Consider the following 19,092-nt stretch of genomic DNA (forward strand, 5'->3'; position numbering starts at 1 on the left):
GGAGGGGGGGGGGGGGGGGGGGGGGGGGGGGCTCTCTCTTGCCACATAGGGACATATGTTAGAGAAGAAGATTAAACTATGCAAATGGAGCCCACAGCAGTTAAGGGAAAAGATATCCCATTATCCAGCACTGTCAGGCTTCACTCTATGGAGGTCAGAGCCAGGACATTCTGTGAATGGGGAGATTTGCTTTGCTCAGACATCTCTTGCACCTCCACGATTTGCTGGTGGACTCTTTCTGTATCCATCACTATCTCCCCAGCAGACTCAGAGCCTTTTATGGTTAACTCAGTGACCCCTTTCTGATATCACTAGCACCAAAGAAGGCTGAGGTTCTGGCAAATAAGTACTTCCTATTGGAGAGGTATTATCCTCAGTTATGTAGGACTTTAAAAGACAAGAAAGACACTCCTTTGCCTCAGATGATTAGATCCATTCCCAAAGAGGGAAAAAGCCAACTTCAAGTTCCTTCACAGTTTCAGAACCATGAATATTAAAGTTTCTTTTATTTCATCATTCATTCAGTAAGTTTGAATTAAATGTCCACTTTGTGCAGATTGTATGAGATTTTAAGGGCAGAAATAAGTTCCTTCTGCATCCCTTCTTTGGGACAATGACAAAGGAAGAGAAGAAGGCTGTATGTATTCATGAGCCCTGACCCTTAGACACATTCAGCAGGTCTGGCTTTGGAGGGTGTTTATGAATAGCTGGGGGATGCAGGGAAACACATTTCTGCTTACCCTCAATGCTACCCGGTGTACTACTTGCTGGGGATCACTCTCTAGGATCACCCTGTAAAGACAAAGAAGAGATGATTGTTTGCTCTGTCCTGAAGGACCAACTTACTGTGGGGATAGAACCTCTGGCTACTCAGCCCACTTGCCTTAGGACAGCAGCAGCTATCCCACCCCCTCACCCCAGATCCAGGCAGGTCAGAGAACTTACCCTCCATCTACGATTTCATCCACAGCCAAGAAGAGACCCTCCATGTTTTCCAGTAGAGCTCGCTTTTCTACATTTTTCCTGAGTGCCCAAGAGAAAAGAAAAACCAGTCTGTGTGTGAAAGGAATTGTAGCACATTGTCTGCACTGGGGATCCTAAACTAAACCAAAAATGTCTCCACTAACCACACAGACAAAGAAGTAAACAAGGCGAAGAATTTTTTACCTAATCCACTCCAAACTTCTTCTTGTTTGTTGAGTAAGGGTCAGAAGTATTAAGAAAGATGGGCCGGCCCAGTGGCTCACTCGGGAGAGTGCGGTGCTGAGAACACCAAGGCCCCGGGTTCGGATCCCATATAGGGATGGCCGGTTCGCTCACTGGCTGAGCGTGGTGCTGACAACCCCAAGTCAAGGGTTAAGATCCCCTTACCGGTCATCTTTTAAAAAAAAAGACATCTTTAAAAAAAAAAAAGAAGTATTAAGAAAGATGGGCCGGCCCAGTGGCTCACTCGGGAGAGTGCGGTGCTGAGAACACCAAGGCCCCGGGTTCGGATCCCATATAGGGATGGCCGGTTCGCTCACTGGCTGAGCGTGGTGCTGACAACCCCAAGTCAAGGGTTAAGATCCCCTTACCGGTCATCTTTTAAAAAAAAAAGACATCTTTAAAAAAAAAAAAAGAAGTATTAAGAAAGAGATTTTTAAAAATGCAGTCCATTTCTGACTATTCAATGTGTGATTATCCAGAACTACCATTTCTTTCCTACCTGCCATGATGCTGCTCATAAACACTGATATCGGTGGGTGCAAAAAAGGAAATAAACAGAGCTAAAACTCAATCTGGAGGTGGCAGGAGGTGGGGAGGAGTTGAATGCAAATCCTACTTGCACTCAAGCTCTGACAAACCTCCTAAGCCTCTCCCTGCTCCCCCTCCTCCCCTTCCCTCATCAGTTCTGCTCAAGCCCTGAAAAGAAGCCCAACAAGGGGGTGGGGAATGGTCAGGTCTGCATCCACAAGACTCAGATCCGGTGGTTGGTGCATGTGGCCTGTCACATCCGTCAGTTTGACTCTTTCACTAGATTACCCAAAATGAAGTCTATTCATTCACCTGGCTAAGAAATAAATCATCCCCTTCCTGAGGAAATCTGAGCCATTTGCCTTGCTGATTTTGTGGGGCTGAGAGTGCCTGCTGTTCTGCTCCAAATGGCTGTCTGTACTCAGTTCACTTGGGAGTTGCTGGAGGAATGAAGTTCAGAGCCCTGGATGTTTTCAGGAAAAGTATCTTATATCTTTTCTGTTGCCTATCTATATGAAGAACAGAGGGCTAGTGGGGAGGCAGAAAGGGAGGAGAGGGTAAATGGCACATTCTTCTTGTTCTATAGAAGGGAAAAACTAAGGGCTAGAAGTGAAAAACTGGGAGTGTTGCCTCCATTCCCAAGGTATTGATGTCTCATCTAGGATATTTCCCTGTGCTTGCCCTCTCCCTAGTTCTAATGTAAAGAATGAAGCCAGGGAAAGCACCTTCACGGTGCTTAGAACTCTGACAGAGCCACTAGAGATTACAAGAGTAGACATGGATGTGAAGATTCTGCTCCCTCCCAATCCTGTGCCCTTGTAGAATTATTCCATGGGAGGGACATGCTCTCCATCCAGTCTTCTCCATCGGTATAATTTTTTTTTTTTTTTAGCAGTTGGCCGGTATGGGGATCCAAACCCTTGACCTTGGTGTTATAAGGCTACACTCTAGCCAACTGTGCTAACTAGCCAGCCCCCATCAGCATAAATGACTCTGAAATAATAAGTCCTACTTCTTAAACTAAATCAACTCCCTGAAGCCTCTGCCAATCCCCCACAAATCTCTGGGCTTGAAGAATAGTTACTTTCTCTTCCAAACTGACATCAAGAAAGGCCTGCTCACCTCAGCATCTGGCTCAATGAGTCGAAGAGGCAGTTCAGAACAGCCATAAGCATCAGCTGTTGGGAGACAGAGGAGGCAGAAGGATAAGGTTCAAGGTACTGAAAGCTGCTACCTAAAAACAAAACCCTCTATAATTCATTAAGCATCAAAAGACACAGGCTTTCACAAAGGACCAAAAACATAAAATGGAAGTGAGAGCAAAACGGGAAGAGAACCTGTGGTTTCTCACAGAAATAAATTCTACTACATGATTCCACAATTTGACATCTCTTTTAGTCAGAAGTTCAAACAGAACTTTCCTGTCATAGTCCTCTGCATGTCTTTACCAACTGTGTATGTGTTACCTAATGTCTTAGGTAGAGAAATCATTAACCAAGCAATAGCTAAGGTTAGAGGAAGGCAGCAGAGTCAGTGGAAAGAACACAGACATTTGAGTCAGTTCTGGGCCTGAATTCCAGCTGAGACACTTTCTACATGTGTGACCCTGAGAAAGTTATTAGGTTGAAGCACATGAAACTGCCACTTTTGTAGTTCAACAATGCTCAAATACAAGTAATTTCATATAGTTCTTCATGGTTTGGTTTCCTCATCTGTAAAACAAAGGCACTAATGCCTACAACTCAGAGAAGTGCTGCAAGGTTGAAATAACAATGTACTTTACAAAGCACTTTAAGAGCTCAGTAAGATTGGTTCTCTCAAACTTTTACTTTTGTCTCAAATTTTCTGTGGGCTTATTTTTATTACCTACTTTCCTAGGAATTGCTACCTGAGGTAAATAGCTTTTCCTGCATTTAGGAAGCAGGTCAGGACTACACCCAGTCTTCTCAAGTAACCCACTCAGAATGTATGGTTTCAACATGACCAGGGTATTGGCTAATTGGCCTGAACTCAGTCAGGTATGGACCCTCATAGCAGGAGCAAGCATCCCCACACGACCTTGACCACATCTCAGAAATCTATCTTAAAAAATGCTATCCAGGGTCTGGCCAGTTAGCCCAGTTGGTTAGAATACAGCCTTGTGGGCCGGCCCGTGGCTCACTTGGGAGAGTGTGGTGCTGATAACACCAAGGCCACGGTTCGGATCCCTATATAGGCCGGTTAGCTCACTTGGGAAGAGTGTGGTGCTGACAACAGCAAGTCAAGGGTTGAGATCTCCTTACCAGTCATCTTAAAGAAAAAAGAACACAGCCTTGTACCATCAAGGTCAGGGTTTGGTTCCCCATGCCAGCCAACCACCCAAAAAAAAAATGTCCACTATCTGGCGAGGCTGGCTGGTTAGTTCAATTGGATACAGAGCAGTGTTATAGCACCACAGTCAAGGGTTCAGATCCCCATGCAGCCCACCCACAAAACAAAACCCCACAACATTATCCAGGGAAGGATATTAAAACATGTATGGCACCTCCTACATGGAGATAAAAGATAGATCTTGGAAAACCTCATTTCTAGGCTGAATAATTTGCTAGGCCATGTTTGTGAGGCTGGTGGGGATCTCTGACAACTTCATTAGCCCAGTCAGAAACCAGAAGGACATGGCTCTCCTAGGGCCCAAAACCAGTGGCTATGTCCTGCCTGTGGTTTGGGAAGTGGGATCGGAGACTGCAAAAAGGGGCAGGGATTCTCACCTCATTTTCATAGGAGCTGCCAATCACATAGAAATAGAGATCAATGCTGCTTTTGTAAACCACTGTCAGGCCTTCCAAGAGGGCAATTTCACCTGGGGGAAATAGAGGTGGAAAGAGTGGGTGGCCTGAGATAAGAAAGAATAGAAGGAGTTACCATGAACACCTGGCATCCAGCTGTTTGGGGCTGAAGTAAGTCACGTTGTAATGACCTCCAAAGACCAAAGTTGATCTGCTCTTTTTGAGTGGTAGCAGAAGAAAAGCACAAACTTGGGGGAGTATATGTATCTTCTCCTCTAACCACTCCCTAGCCCCGCCTGTCCACTACACTTATTTCCCTCCTTGTATATGAGACAGGATACTAGTAGATCCTTCGGAGGTGAAAATGCAGAGCGGTCACCTTTACAGACTTCCATTTACCTGCCCTAATGGATGCGGTACAATAAGCAGAGCTGCAGTTAAATTTGTCAAGTGAGGCTCATAAATCCAGGGACTAGACAGGTAGCTAACAGCCAACCTTCCAGCACGGTATTCCCGCGTGAGGTACACTCACCTCCCCATTACATTTCTGAAGAGTTTATTATATAAGGGGAGGAGGAAAAAAGGAGAAAAAGGAGGCAGAGTCATTTTATCCTTTCTCCACAGTCCTGCTGCCACCCCCTTCCCACCATGGTTCCCTCCAACATAGGGAGTAGTGAAAGGAAAATGACCTACTGTCAGTCCGATGGGTCTTGTTGAAAATGTTCTTTTCAAAGGCCTTTTGTTCCTTGACACTGGGGTAGGTGTCGTCATAGTACTGGTGAAAGGGAAAGGAGACAGGGTTGGGTCATTAGAGCTGGGAGCCCAGAATGATTAGTGAGTATGTTTTGCCCTGAGATCTTGGATTTCTCTCTTTCAAGGCATGGGGCAAGGCAGAAATACTGACATGGAGAAAGAAGGACTATATGTAGAGACAGGGAATGAAGAGTAATCAAATTAAAAAAAAAAAATTAAAACTCTGCTGTAAGCAACCCAACCTCACATTTCTAAGACTATCTGAGGTCAGAAGCCTACCAGCCCCTGTGAGGATGTTCTGCTTCTGTCCGAATTCTAGGAGAGGTCTCCTACGACCATTCACATTGAGTGTTTCTTTTTTTTTTTTTATAAGATGACCAGTAAGGGGATCTTAACCCTTGACTTGGTGTTGTGAGCACCACGCTCTCCCAAGTGAGCCAACCAGCCATCCCTATATAGGGATCCGAACCCGTGGCCTTGGTGTTATCAGCACCATACTCTCTCAAGTGAGCCACAGGCCGGCCCCCACATTGAGTGCTTCTTAGGAGTTACCCCATGTCATGGAGCACTGCCAGAGAACACAAAAAGCACTAGAAGCACAGAACACTTCCTTCAGACCCTCACTTACTGTATGAAGCTGAATAATGGGGAAAGGCTGCAAAAATTTCCTCCAAAGAAAGGCAAACCCTGTCCTAGGGTCTCTCCTATCTTAGGTTTCTTTTCTGCAAACTGAAAGAAGCAGGAGGCAATCTAGCATATTGCTGAGTCCATTCCCAAACCCTCCCTGGCAAGGGGGCGGTGATGCAGGCTGCTAAATCGCTCTGCTCTTTAGGGGCTAATCCGTCGCAGTCAGCTGAAGACCTATGACAGGTCTGGCATTTAGTAACTGGATAACTGTTTCAAAAGGTGTCCTGCATAGTTACATCCAATTACAGGGAGGAACAGCTGGTGAATTCTAAACTAATCTCTACCTGCTGATTGATTTATGCTATGCTCGCCCGGAGTTAATACACCAGGGACAGAAGAAATTTCTACAGGAGGGGAAGAATATGGAGGGATAGGAGAAGGGTGTCCTTTTTCCTCTTTCAATAGATCCAAAGTTAGAAACATCACTCTGGGGAGGTCAAGAGGTAACAAGCTTGGTGATGACTATAGACCTAGAGCTGAAACTCTGGAACTGCAAGAGAATTCCCTGGAAAAATGCAGGAAGGTGACAAGGTAAAAGAGAAGGGGACAGGAGTGATGGATGTGGGCAGGTTGCTTCTAACATCTAGATACTGCTTTGTTCAAGAACCAAGGTTCCAAAGCTTTTCTCTGCTCTGATGCTGATAACAAGGTAGGTTAAAGTCTGAAGATGGCAAGTAGGGAAGCAGTACAACTAAGGGACAGAAGAAAACTTAGGTTTTATCTGGAGTTGTCAAGGTAAGATGGAAGAATGCTCAAAATTATACCACCAAGGAATATGAGTTAATAGGGTCAGTCCCAAGATTCAAATCTCAGAATAAGACTTTATCCTGTTCCTAAACTAATCTGAAAAGGAATCTCACCTTGGCAAAAAGTCGATCTCCATCATTGTCCAGAATCAGGATGGCTTTGACAGTATACAGGGAGGGTTCCTGAAGAGATATGAACATATCTTCAGTCCTAAAGGCTCCCACCACCACTGACAAACAAGATAACTTCCCTTAGTCCCACTGGGGTTACAAGGAGATCCAAGTGTGCCTCTGTACGTCCCCTACCCCAACATGGTTAGATTATGACATTTCCCATTGAGAATGACCAAATGGTGAGTGTACTGAATTGAGAGAGGGAGGATTTCAACAAAGGACTCCAAAGCAGTATCAGAGAAACAGTTTCTCTGACTCACAGGGGTTTAATCAAGGTGGGTCATGCTGTTATTTCCAAATATTATGGTACAGTTATTTTCCAAAGTACTCTCCCTCCCTGGTCTCCCATGCAGAGGTAGATATGGAATGTACCCAGATTAAATTAATAGGCACTGCACAAGGCCATTCAAAAACAGGGTTGAACATCCCAGTCTATTTGGAAGTTTCTGCAGTCCCAATGCAGTAGCAATGCAGAGGCATAAAGCAAGCCTTCGCTAAACCACCCACACATTGAGCAGAGGGAAATTAGTGTTCGCGTGCATATATAAACATACAGGCACACTAGTTCTGAATGCAGCCCAGTAAGACGGCCATCTTCCAAAAACTCTCCTACGATCCCCAATTCCTCCACTATGACCTAAACACTACCATTTAACTTACTAGGACAAAAACAAACCTGAATTTTGGGGAGTTAAGAAGCAGTGACAAGACCTGAGAAACACTCTGCAATCTAGAGATAGTGAGCTGGAGGGGAGTTTTCTTTCACTGCCAAGAATCAAACTGAGGACACTGAGGAATCACACCCTCAGCCTTAATAGTTACACTCAACTTCCTTCTTCCACTGGAAGTATATCACTTTGCAAAAGCTGCACTGGCCTGGTGCTCTCTCTCCTCTACCCCTGCAACTTCCAGGGAACCAGCTAACTAGGAGAGGAAAAAGGGGAAGGGAGGGAAGGAAGTGGTATGTATATAGAAGGTGTTTGCAGCCTAACATTCCTTGACTTTCTAATCAACATTACCTACCAATGATATCCCTTGTGCTATGAGACAAGGCTGTTGCTTTGTTACTTCTTTCTTTTTTCTTTTTTTTTTTTTTTTTGGCTACCTCTGTCCTGGACTTACTTAGGAAACACACAGCCCTCACAGGGGCCAAACATTCTCCAAGCATGTGCTTAACAAAAACCCAAGAGTGAAGAGGAAAGAATCTTGTCAAGAATCCAGAAACTGCAGCCTCTACAGAAGTAAACTGTCCCATAAGCTCCAGGAGGTTTATGGTTCCATGAGAAGAACCAACCCTCGTCTGGGAATAAAGAGAATCCAATCTTACAACGACAAAGTGATAAGGAATGCAAGCTTTCTCCACCTGAATTCTTTTTTTTAGTGGCTGGCCAGTAAGGGGATCTGAGCCGTTTACTTTGGAGTAACCAGCACCACGCTCTCCCAAGTGAGCTAACTGGCCAGCCCTCTCACTTGAATTCTTTTTTTTTTTTAAAGATGACCGGTAAGGGGATCCAAACCCGTGGCCTTGGCGTTATCAGCACCACACTCTACCAAGTGAGCCATGGGCAGGCCCCCTCACTTGAACTCTGGAGGACAGCAATTCTTGTGTTTTGTTCACTGATTTATCCCAAGTGTCCAGAACAATGTCTGACACTTGATCCAATGTTTCTATTTTTGTGGTTTCTTTGATAATGTCTACTAGGAAGCCTATGTAAAGAGCCAGGAGCAGAGCCCAGGGATATGTTTCTCTCTTTGCCAATGTGACTGTTTTAGGTACTCACACCCTGTTGTCCACAAAGGACATTGTCTGACCCAACAAGTTGGCTGGTGGCCATTAGTGCTTTCCTTTTCTTTGGGTTTCCATTCCTTCTTGGGATGCCAGACTCTATGGCTGCAAGAACCAGTTACCTTTGCCAGGTTAATGCCCAGTTTAAACCAATGGACAGCTCTTTAAGGTTGCTGTAAATGTGGTTAGAGGAACAAAGCCAAAGATTTCCAGGGAAAAAGTTGTGGGAAAAATTATTCCTTCTAAATTTTCTTCCCTTTGGACTTCTTTTTTTTTTGAACTCTCAATATTTGCTGAATAATTGGGAGAATAAGGGAAGTTTAAAAATAAAGTAAAAATTTCTTGATGCAATAAACATCTAAGGGACTTCTTATAATTAGACTTCCACATATAAATGCATTTTCTGGTGTGGCCATTTTGGGTGATATTACTACCAACCTTACCTCGCCTCTGATAAACAAACACTTAAACACTCCTTAGAGGAGGCATGAGGAACTGCTCTCTCAGACTAAGGAACTCTGTTGTCTAGTAGAAGGAAGTCCTCTAGAGTCTAGTCTAAAAGCTCAAAAATAGAAGCAGCTCTTCTAACTCCTCACAGAAATATCTTCCCATAAAGCAGACTCAGTTCTATAGCAACTTGGGTCCTCAATTCACCAAAAGAGAGACATAAATGGGAATGAGTTTCCTTGATGGAAAAAAAAGAAGTACAAAGGGAAGAAAATTTAGAAGGAATAATTTTTCCCACAACTTTTTCCCTGGAAATCTTTGGCTTTGTTCCTCTAACCACATTTACAGCAACCTTAAAGAGCTGTCCATTGGTTTAAACTGGGCATTAACCTGGCAAAGGGGACTGGTTCTTGCAGCCATAGAGTCTGGCATCCCAAGAAGGAATGGAAACCCAAAGAAAAGGAAAGCACTAATGGCCACCAGCCAACTTGTTGGGTCAGACAATGTCCTTTGTGGACAACAGGGTGTGAGTACCTAAAACAGTCACATTGGCAAAGAGAGAAACATATCCCTGGGCTCTGCTCCTGGCTCTTTACATAGGCTTCCTAGAAGATATTATCAAAGAAACCACAAAAATAGAAACATTGGATCTTCCTGGGGAGGACAAAAGACGAGCTAAGGCAGGCAAGGAGAAAGACCAGATTTGACTCATTAGAGCTCTGAAAGGGAAAAAAGACCTTACAGCAAAGGCTAATCACTTCAAACTTCCAATGGAAGAACCACACTAAATAAAGCTGAGAATTTAGGCAAAAACATAAATGTGCTTTAATTCTCTCTGCTACAGCTGGAGCTGGCAGTTTCTCCTTTACTTCTCCTGCCACCTCCTGACTGCAGCTGTTTCCATTTCAGCCTGGGGCCACTACCTCTCAGGAGTGGGGAGGGCCAGGAGTTCCCCTCATGCTATAAAACCAGTCAGTTTAAAGGCCCCACAAGCCATTATTGATAATGTAATTTCACTTCAAGTTTTTGTAAAGGGCAGGTTTAATAAATAACTCCCAGCTACTGAGAAATGGGCTTCCTGGACAATGGACTAGGCTTGCCCTTGTAATATTAAATGCTGACTGTTGAGAAAGATCCTACAAGCTTAAGGCCAAATTCAACAGATTTTAAAGGTCTATTCTTCCCTCCCACTCCCAAAACGGGTAGCTGCTAGAAAGCTTTCGAGACAAAGTTCTGTAATGCACTGACTTTCAGAGAGCCACAGCCTGAGTGTATAACAGAACTTCGCCTCAAATGCTAATGGTGCCTCGGAATGATGTATAGGCAGATTGGTTTGTGGGAGGCTGGATGGCTTGGAGAGATTTTCATGTATGTTTTTATTATCAAGAAAATTAGAATGCTTTGCTCAGGATAGATGGAACACCACTGAACAAGCAACTAGGCTGCTGCAAATGAGTCTTTGATCTCAACTGGGGGCTTTTGAGGCCTGGTGAAAAACATCAACATCTCCTAGAACCCCATCCCCCAGCACATAGAGGACTAGAGGGGAAGATCCATTCCTAGTGCTGCCCCCTGTGCACCTTTGGGATGACCTGCAGCTTCCTCAAGATTGTAATGACTAGCAAAAATATTTAAAAGGCAACCCTGGATAAAAGCTCTCTGTGTGTCTTGTAAGTCAAACTAGTAGAGATGGGCTCTAAAAAAACACTGAATTAAGTGTGTTCACAACGTATATAGTAAGAGAACACTATGGGGTAAGATCCTGACACACCACTAAAGACTGGGGGAATAATGTTTGGAGTAGGTGAACAGGATATTTGGGATCGGTAATTATTTGATTCATTTAGGGAGGAAAAAAACAAGAAGCCTTTATGGAGTTAGAGGATGCTATCCACTGAGCTAAAAAGCACAAGTAAGAATCTGGTTAAGATTCCTGAAAAGTTCTTCATTACCTACTTTAAAAGAAATCCTTAGGGCAATACCAAAAGGCGGGTACTCTGGCTTGGCAATAGGTCTTGATCAACTAGAAATCGTAACAAGATGTTCTTCTCTCAATCCTATTTATAAAGTAAAATCAAGCCAGTCAAAATTAGGAGAAATTCTTAGGTACCACTCCCAGCTCCACATGGCTAAGCAGGTATTTGCCATCTGACTGTGCTAACTTTCTTAAAATTAAAAGCTCCTTTGGGGTTGAGGGTTCCAATATGCCAGCCACAAGTCTATGGACTTCAGTTGAAAAGAAAAGAATTAGCTAAAGGCTTTAATAGGAAAAAGCAGTAGTCCCATACCAGATTAGATTCAAGAAGCACAGGTCAGGAAAGAATAGAAGCCACAGGTACCACAAAACATTACCCAGCTGACATGAGACCAAATATTGGTTATAAAGAGGAAACTGAACATGTGTCTTAGGAAGAACTGATGGCAGGAAAAGACACCTAGGAAGCCTCTTATCTGGCACAGATGACTGTGGAAGGCACAGTCATCAAGAGTTCTGACACTGCAGGAGAAACGTCTCTAAACTCCTACAATCCTTGTTATGGTCTGACTCAGCCATTAACTCAAGTTCTCCCTTTCTCTGAGACTCAGCTTCCCCATCAGAGAAATGAGAGGCTTGACCTAGATCAGTTAAGGTTAATACCTTTTTTGAGTTACAGCGGATCCCTTTGATAAGCTGATGAAATCTATGGACCTTGCTCCCACCAAAATACACATTCACAAATTTTTATGATTTCAAGGAGTTCATAGACTCACGTTTAGAATTAAATGAGAATTTCTCTGAGGATAATAAGAAGGTGTGGGGAGGGGAGGGAAAAAGGGTGAAATGAGTGATACTTTTGTAAATCACCCCATCTCCTCTGCCTGGCAGCTGGTAATGACTTCAATAAATGTGTGTGGCCTTCATAAATTAACAAATACGACTGAGAAAACTAACACAGCCAGCAGGGGGAGTAAAAAGGTCAGTACCACACGTCTCCAGCTTGCTTTCTTTTTTTTCTTTTGGCAGCTGGCCAGTACTGGGATCTGAACCCTTGTCCTCCATCTTTCAATGGCTGAATATGGTAACTGTGAAATGAGCAGCACAAAGATAACCAAGCCCCAAGCTCTTCAGGAATACAAAGTCTCAGGCTGTTTCTTAAAATTCAGAAAGCCTATCTGCTGGAGAATTTTTTGCCCAGGGGTCCCACAGTCCCTAATTCAACTATCATGGAAGTGAAAGAATCACAGAAACGAGGGACAATGAAGAACTGCTGGGAAGAGAGGTTATTTGAACAAGCAGAAATCACACTGTACACTCCTGAGGCAAGAGAGCATTAGAATTTCCAGCCTTCCTGGAAGTTTGGTAATCCAGGAGCCCTCACTTAAATATCCCTCAGCCAAGGAAAAAATCAAATGGGGCTAGATCCACTTCTGATGTGTCCTTGGTCATAATTTGTATCTCGATTTATCCTGCTGCCCCCCTCCATCTGCTCCTGAAAACAAAAAGCTAGTCTCTGAAAGACTGAATTGACAGCCTCTGTGTTCCTTTCAGTTTATTTATGCCCCCAAATCAATCCCCGAGGCAGAACTGATCTCCTCACCTCTGGTTTCAGTCTCCCTTTCAAAAAATACACAGTAGAAAAGGACTTGGAGGGCCGGCCCATGGCTCACTTGGGAGAGTGGTGCTGATAACACTAAGGCCATGGGTTCGGATCCTACACAGGGATGGCCGGTTCACTCACTTTCAGAGAGCGTGGTGCTGACAACACCAAGTCAAGGGTTAAGATCCCCTTACCGGTCATCTTTTTAAAAAAAAAAAAAAAGAAAGAAAAGGACTTGGAGAATATGGGTTGACAGAACAACCCAGGCCAATTAGCTATTGGGGATATCTGCATTGATAGTGAGAAAATTTAAAAGCCAAATATGGAGACAGGCTTCATCTGCAGTATATGTGACTTAGGTTAAGCAACAGGAAGGATTTCCTGAAGTAATGGGGGGGTGGATCAAACACTGGAAGAGGTGACACAGGCTAGGGAATCTAAGGACAGGAAAGATCTTTCTAATAATCTGATCTTAGAGAAAACCTAGTCTGCCCAGAAACAGGACAGGCAGAACATGAGAAGGCCCTTGCCAGTACAGGCATCTTATAATGTGCATAAACTCAGCCTTCCAATCCACCTTCATCAGCTGCCCCGTGGGCATTCTACCTTCCTCTTCCTAATTACTCCAGCATAAGTGGGTAGGTAGGCACTGATTCTTTATTCCTGATGCATCTTTTATTTGCGTCCTCTAGTTCATCTTTTCACAACTAGTTTTCTTGTCAGTATCCTGACTCTAACCAAGTTATGTCAATGGAGTAAAGAAACAGTAGCAAGTATCTCAATGAAAAAGACCCTACACTTGTCACTAGGCTCCCTCAAATATCTGGATAATTGCATTAATTCTCTGCTGCCCAGGGAAGACCTGCCTTCTATGGGTCTGGTTTTCTTCACATGGAAGCCCCCTCCTCCTCTTCTGACCATGTGACAGCTCCCCTAGACCTTTGATATAATTTATACCTTGCCAGGGACCAACTCTTTCCCACCACTGTGAAGGAGAGGGAAAAAATATATATAAATACGTCGGAAATCTATAACGAGGTCTTCTTGGAGGGCAAGACATGGGGAGAGTTAGAAGCAGCGTCAATTGCTCTTTGGGGGTTTTAGTTCAAGCCAAGGTCTGCTTCCAGCAATCAACCATTAAAACAAGCCGGCCAGAGTAACAGCACAGTTTATTCTGATCATTTAATTTGAAGTGTCAATAAATTAAACTTCAATCAATTAAACTAGGTGTGCAATAACCCAGATGGACACCCCGACACCAACATAATCACAATAAAAATTTTTATGGCTGCCAGGGACCTCACCGGGGGCAATGCTGGCACTGCTCGAGCCCTAGCTGAGAAATATATCTCCACAGCACAGAAACAAGGAGATTGCTTCTCCTAACAAAATGGAGGGGCCAAGCACCGCAAGGACGCAGCTGGGAGAGGGGCACAGGGGACTGCCAGGAATAAGATGGGAGTGCTTTGGGGGCTTAATGTAATTGATACCTTTGCCCAGAGCAGAGGGAGGGGGCATTCAGGCCAAGTGCCTCTACTGTTAGTGCCAAAGGAATTTAACAAAAGCCCCATTAAGATGATTCAGGAAGCCAAGGCCATGGAGCAGTATCAACATTTGAGAGTCACTGATATATTCTGCATAGTTTCCTCCTCCATATATGAGCGTATGCATACCCTTGTGCACTTTGGATGGCCTGATTTTTGAATGAGGCTTAGAGTTTGGGATTTGGGCATTGTTTTAGGATAAAATATTATTAAGGGGAGGGAAAGGGTAGAATTAGTAGTCTGTAAAGCACTGGAAAAGCACTCAGAAGGTGAATCTAAAGATTAGGAAAAACGAAAACTATGAAGAAAGATTTAAGAATCTAAATTGCTACGGTAATTCCACTTTGAGGGAGAAAAAAAAAATAAAGGGGAAAGGGAGGAAGAAGATAAGTCATTATCTTTAAGATTCCATAGGTTATTAATGGAGAATGGTCCTGCAGAGATCCCTCTCCATTCACAATTAAAATAGGGAGAACCAGCAAAAATAGCAGGACAGAAGAAACTGAGTCCAAAGATGTAGGCTAAGTGTATTATTATTAAGCACTGGGAACTGAAGGAGATGAAAGGGTCCCTTTCCTTGGAGACCACAAGGATAACTGAGAAAGACTGGACAAATCTGCTTGAAAGCTAGAGCTGGATTACTAAATTCAAGAAATAATGTCATCCACTGTAAAGTACCTAAATGAAGGGAACCTATTGTTATTTAGAAATTCCCATAAGCAGAGCAAATTTTGATCAGTGTTTCTTCCTGATTCCCTCTGGCTTACCCTTCTTCTCAACACCCTATAGTTGTGTGTCTGGTAGAGGAGAGGCTAGAATAAGCTTTGATCAGATTTCCCCAGAGGTCCAGCAAACCAGGATATAGAAATATGAAAGGAGGAAGCCTAAAGTAACTTTAGAAAGAGCTTGCCCTCTCTAAAGAGTGGCTTGTTAATTACTTACTATCTGGGTACAGTAAACTCTAGCTCAGTAGACATCTAAGGTGAGATCCAGGGATTCCTCATAATGATGGAGATCTAAGACTCAGAAGATGCTGCTGAGTATTCAAGAGGAGGGGATGAGATAAAAAGTAGTGAGGAAGGGCCAGGCCCATGGCGCACTCGGGAGAGTGCAGCGATGGGAGCGCAGCAGCGCTCCCACCGCGGGTTCGGATCCTATATAGGGATGGCCGGTGCGATGAGCTCACTGGCTGAGCGTGGTGCGGCCCGTCACAAAAAGGACAAAAAAAAAGGTAGTGAGGAAAGGTAATTCTGGATCAGATGGAGCTGAATTTTGTGGGCTGGTATGTGAGGGTACTGAAAAGAGAAACAGATTTAGGAAACACCACCTGATTCTCAACTGAGGTTCCTCATCTGAACCACTGAATACAGAAAATTATTTAAATGACTATTTTCTCACTTCTCCCAAAGATGGTAGAAAACAAGTGTATCGTAGATACAGAGAAGTTGACTAATTACATACAATGAATGTCTTAGGGCATTAGGGCTTAATTCTCTTATGGAACTTCAGATGAGAAAGGCTGGAATGGTAGAAATCATATATAAATTCTTAATTGGGGGCCCCAAATAAATTGAAATTGTGAGGAGAAAAAAAGATGTTGGAAAGAGCTGACACAGATGAAGGAAAATACTAGTTTAATATTCCAAGAATTCTGGAAACCAGAACAAGAATTGATACATGTTGGTGCTTTGTCCCCAACAAAAGCTTCATATAACTGATGGTTAAAAGGACAATTTTGCATATTGAAGAGGTAGAAAGCCCATGATGAGAGAACCTACAGTAACATCAAAGAGAGACTTGGTCTGGGAAGATGAAGAAATCAACATCTAATCCTGGGTTTTACACTGTAGTTCTTTGAACAAGCCCTTGTCCCTGTACCTTGGTTTCCCCTAACCCCATTACAAAGGTTCCTCATGACAAAGAATCAGTATGGTTTTTAAAGCAAAGTTCAGGGGGCCGGCCCGGTGGCGCACTGGATAGTGCGCCGCTTGGGAAGCGCGGCGGCGCTCCCGTCCGAGGGTTCGGATCCCACATACGGACCGGTTCCCGCTCACTGGCTGAGCGAGGCGCGGGAGCAGTGCCAAGGGTTGCGATCCCATTGCCGGTCCCCGGTCCGGTACAGGGGCGACACTGAGGGTTGCGATCCATTGCCGGACACGGAAAACGACAAAAAGACAAAAAAAAATAAAAAATAAAAAAAAAAATAAAGCAAAGTTCAGTTGCACCTGACCAAGTTAGCAAGATCTGTGAATGCAACATTTTAGGTACAGATTAAAGTGGAGGAATAAGGAAGAAGCAGGCTGAAACAGATTTCAATGAGGAAGCAGAGACAGAAAACTAAGGAAAGAAAAAAAGTGACAGAGAGGAGACTTTCACATATAACCCCTTCAACTCAACACTATACAAAGACCATTGTTAAAAGGGCTCTCCTAGTATTATCTTTCTCACTCCTTTACCTCTAAGCAGACTCCCTTTCAAACATACATATGGAACAGTCTAAAAACTTCTAAAAACTTCCAAAGAAACTAATTCCCTCGAATCTTTCCTACTCTGTTACCTAGTTAAGAATACTATAATCATTAACTGCCTGGTACAGAAAATACTAAAAACTACTCGGATTTTAAGCTTTTTACCTAGACTTGACCAACCCATATGGTGAGAAAGAATTATCTCTATCCGGCATTTTGAAAGAGGGGAATTAAAACCTGTTATTCTCAGGGCTAGCCTGTGGCTCACTTGGGAGAGTGTGGTGCTGATAACACCAAGGCCATGGGTTCGGTTCCCTATATAGGGATGGCCGGTTACTCACTTGGAGAGCATGGTGCTGACAACACCAAGTCAAGGGTTAAGATCCCCTTACCAGTCATCTTTAAAAAAAAAAGATAAATAAATAAAAATAAAACCTGTTATTCTCTTTTACCAGACAAGGATCTGGATGTGTCTGAGATCTGAAGGAAAATAAAAGACAAAGCTTCTTTGAAATGAGGCCGAGGCCTAGAGCTCAACTCAAGGAAGGAGGCTGGGAGATAAATTCCTACACCAACACCTACACCTACACACACACACACACCCACACACCCTCCAAATTGCAAAACAGAACCTACACACACACACACACCCTCCAAATTGCAAAACAGATAGGACACTTTTGAGAGAAATGCTCTGGTCCGGTTTTAAAGAAGGGGTAATACATATTTTATCTGTTTGATCGTATGTACAAGAGGGCTAACACACCCCTTTAGCCATCACAATTCTCATGTAACCAGAGAGTGAGAAATTAGTATCCTAGATCCTACAGTAAGAATTCCTAAAGTCTAAATCGGTAATGAAAAGGAGAAGATAACAAGAAGTCCGTTAAAATATTCCACAATCTATATTAACTCTATCAGGTATTCCAGAACTTCGATGGAATACTGATTCTTTATCATGACAAATCTATGTAATAGGGATTAACAGGAAACTGAAGTAAAGAGAAAACAGTTTTAAGAAGAAAAGTGACAAGGAATTATCAATGGAGAGTAAACTCTGAAAACTACCAGGAGGAGCCCGTAATGCTATATAACATCTGTATGCTATTCTTACAATTTGGGGCTAGTTCAGATTTGGGGATATTCGGATCAGGGTATCATACACAATGTTAACAATCAGGGGGAATCTAAAGGACCTCAATCCAGTAAGTTTATGATCCTATGTATCCTAAGGACTCCACGTGCTCCTTTCAACTTTCCACCGACACTATGCCATCTCCCCGGCCGGGCTTCCTACTCTAAACCGAAGCTTTAGCTTCTGCACTAGGCCACACACTTATTCCAGGGGCCGGCAGAACCTTCGGCCCCGGAGGATTACCCGGAACTCCCCTTTCTCCTCCCTCCCAGTTAGGCTGAATCCTGGCTCCTAACCCCTTTGGACACCGCAGCTTCTCCGCAGCCCCTCCGGCTCCTACCAAAATCAGCGCCTCCATCTTGCCCCGCAGCTGGTGCCGACGTGGAGCCGCAAAGGCAACGCCGTCGCTGATTGGCCCTACGTTCTCATTAGATCCCGCCCAGGATAAGGATCATTGGATAAGGATAAGCCAGCCTTTGCTCTATTGACCAATTAGTGTACTAGTTTGCTTATCGGAAGCAAGGTGTCCAGCCAGAAGATGCAGGTATTTGATTGTCAGCTTGAACACTCAATACAACGTCAAAACCTCACGACTGAATGGGGCGGGAAGGTCAGTGGGGCGGGGTTGTTTCCATGGGGAACAGAGGAAGCGACTGTTAATTTTCAATTGGTGGGATGGAGGGCACGTGATAGTCTCGGCATGATTTTAGCAACTTTAATCCGCACTCCCTTTAGGGGGCGCCATGTCCCCTTAGTGTTTAACACTGGCCCCTCCTGACGAAATCCTACCCTAATCCTTATTACCAGCGTCTTCATTAGGTCCATGATATCTACGGTTGCTGTGGCAAACAGCTAGCTGTCTCCTCAGGGTTGCTCAGGTTATTTCAGCATCCTTACAGAAAGACTGCACAACCATAGACTAGAGCCAATAGATGCCTAACGTGTTAACTAGTTAAACCAAGGCCACCAGAAGTTGAGTGCCACAGTAACAATCTGCCCAAGGTGGAATCCAAGCTTTGCTGGGCCCAGGAAAGGACCAGAAGCCAGTGAGTTCCTAAAAGCAGATTTTCTTTGGCTCAGCGTAAAATGGGATGTTGGAGCTTTGCAGACTAGAGAGGAGAGAGTAGGAGAGGCAAAGGGGTAAAGGGATCAGAATAAGGGAGGGTATTGGGAGTAGGGTCTGTGGTTTTCCAGTAGGGACAAGCCGTTGCAAAATGAGAAAAGAGAAGTTTACTGAATGCGGGGATTTCACAATAGAGAAAGGTTTTGACGAAG

At 43.9% G+C, this 19,092-nt stretch overlaps 1 protein-coding gene across 2 annotated transcripts in view; it reads right to left on the minus strand.

Moving 5' to 3' along the window:
* COPZ1 (coatomer protein complex, subunit zeta 1) overlaps nt 1-18,243 on the minus strand; it is a 21,255-nt gene extending 3,012 nt beyond the window's left edge. The window contains exons 1-7 of one of the 2 annotated variants that reach the window (XM_008592735.1): nt 18,158-18,243; nt 6,800-6,868; nt 5,193-5,274; nt 4,482-4,573; nt 2,857-2,912; nt 946-1,023; nt 741-792 (exon numbers count right to left, since the gene is read on the minus strand). In XM_008592735.1, coding sequence (XP_008590957.1) covers nt 741-792; nt 946-1,023; nt 2,857-2,912; nt 4,482-4,573; nt 5,193-5,274; nt 6,800-6,868; nt 18,158-18,175 — 447 coding nt within the window. In that variant the 5' untranslated portion in view covers nt 18,176-18,243. The remainder of the gene's footprint in view (nt 1-740; nt 793-945; nt 1,024-2,856; nt 2,913-4,481; nt 4,574-5,192; nt 5,275-6,799; nt 6,869-18,157) is intronic. The other variant, XM_008592737.1, reaches the window with a different exon arrangement.
* Between the last annotated feature and the right edge of the window lie 849 nt (nt 18,244-19,092).

This window comes from Galeopterus variegatus, unplaced genomic scaffold (genome assembly GCF_000696425.1).
Source record: "Galeopterus variegatus unplaced genomic scaffold, G_variegatus-3.0.2 Scaffold8257, whole genome shotgun sequence".
NCBI classification, from domain to species: domain Eukaryota; kingdom Metazoa; phylum Chordata; class Mammalia; order Dermoptera; family Cynocephalidae; genus Galeopterus; species Galeopterus variegatus.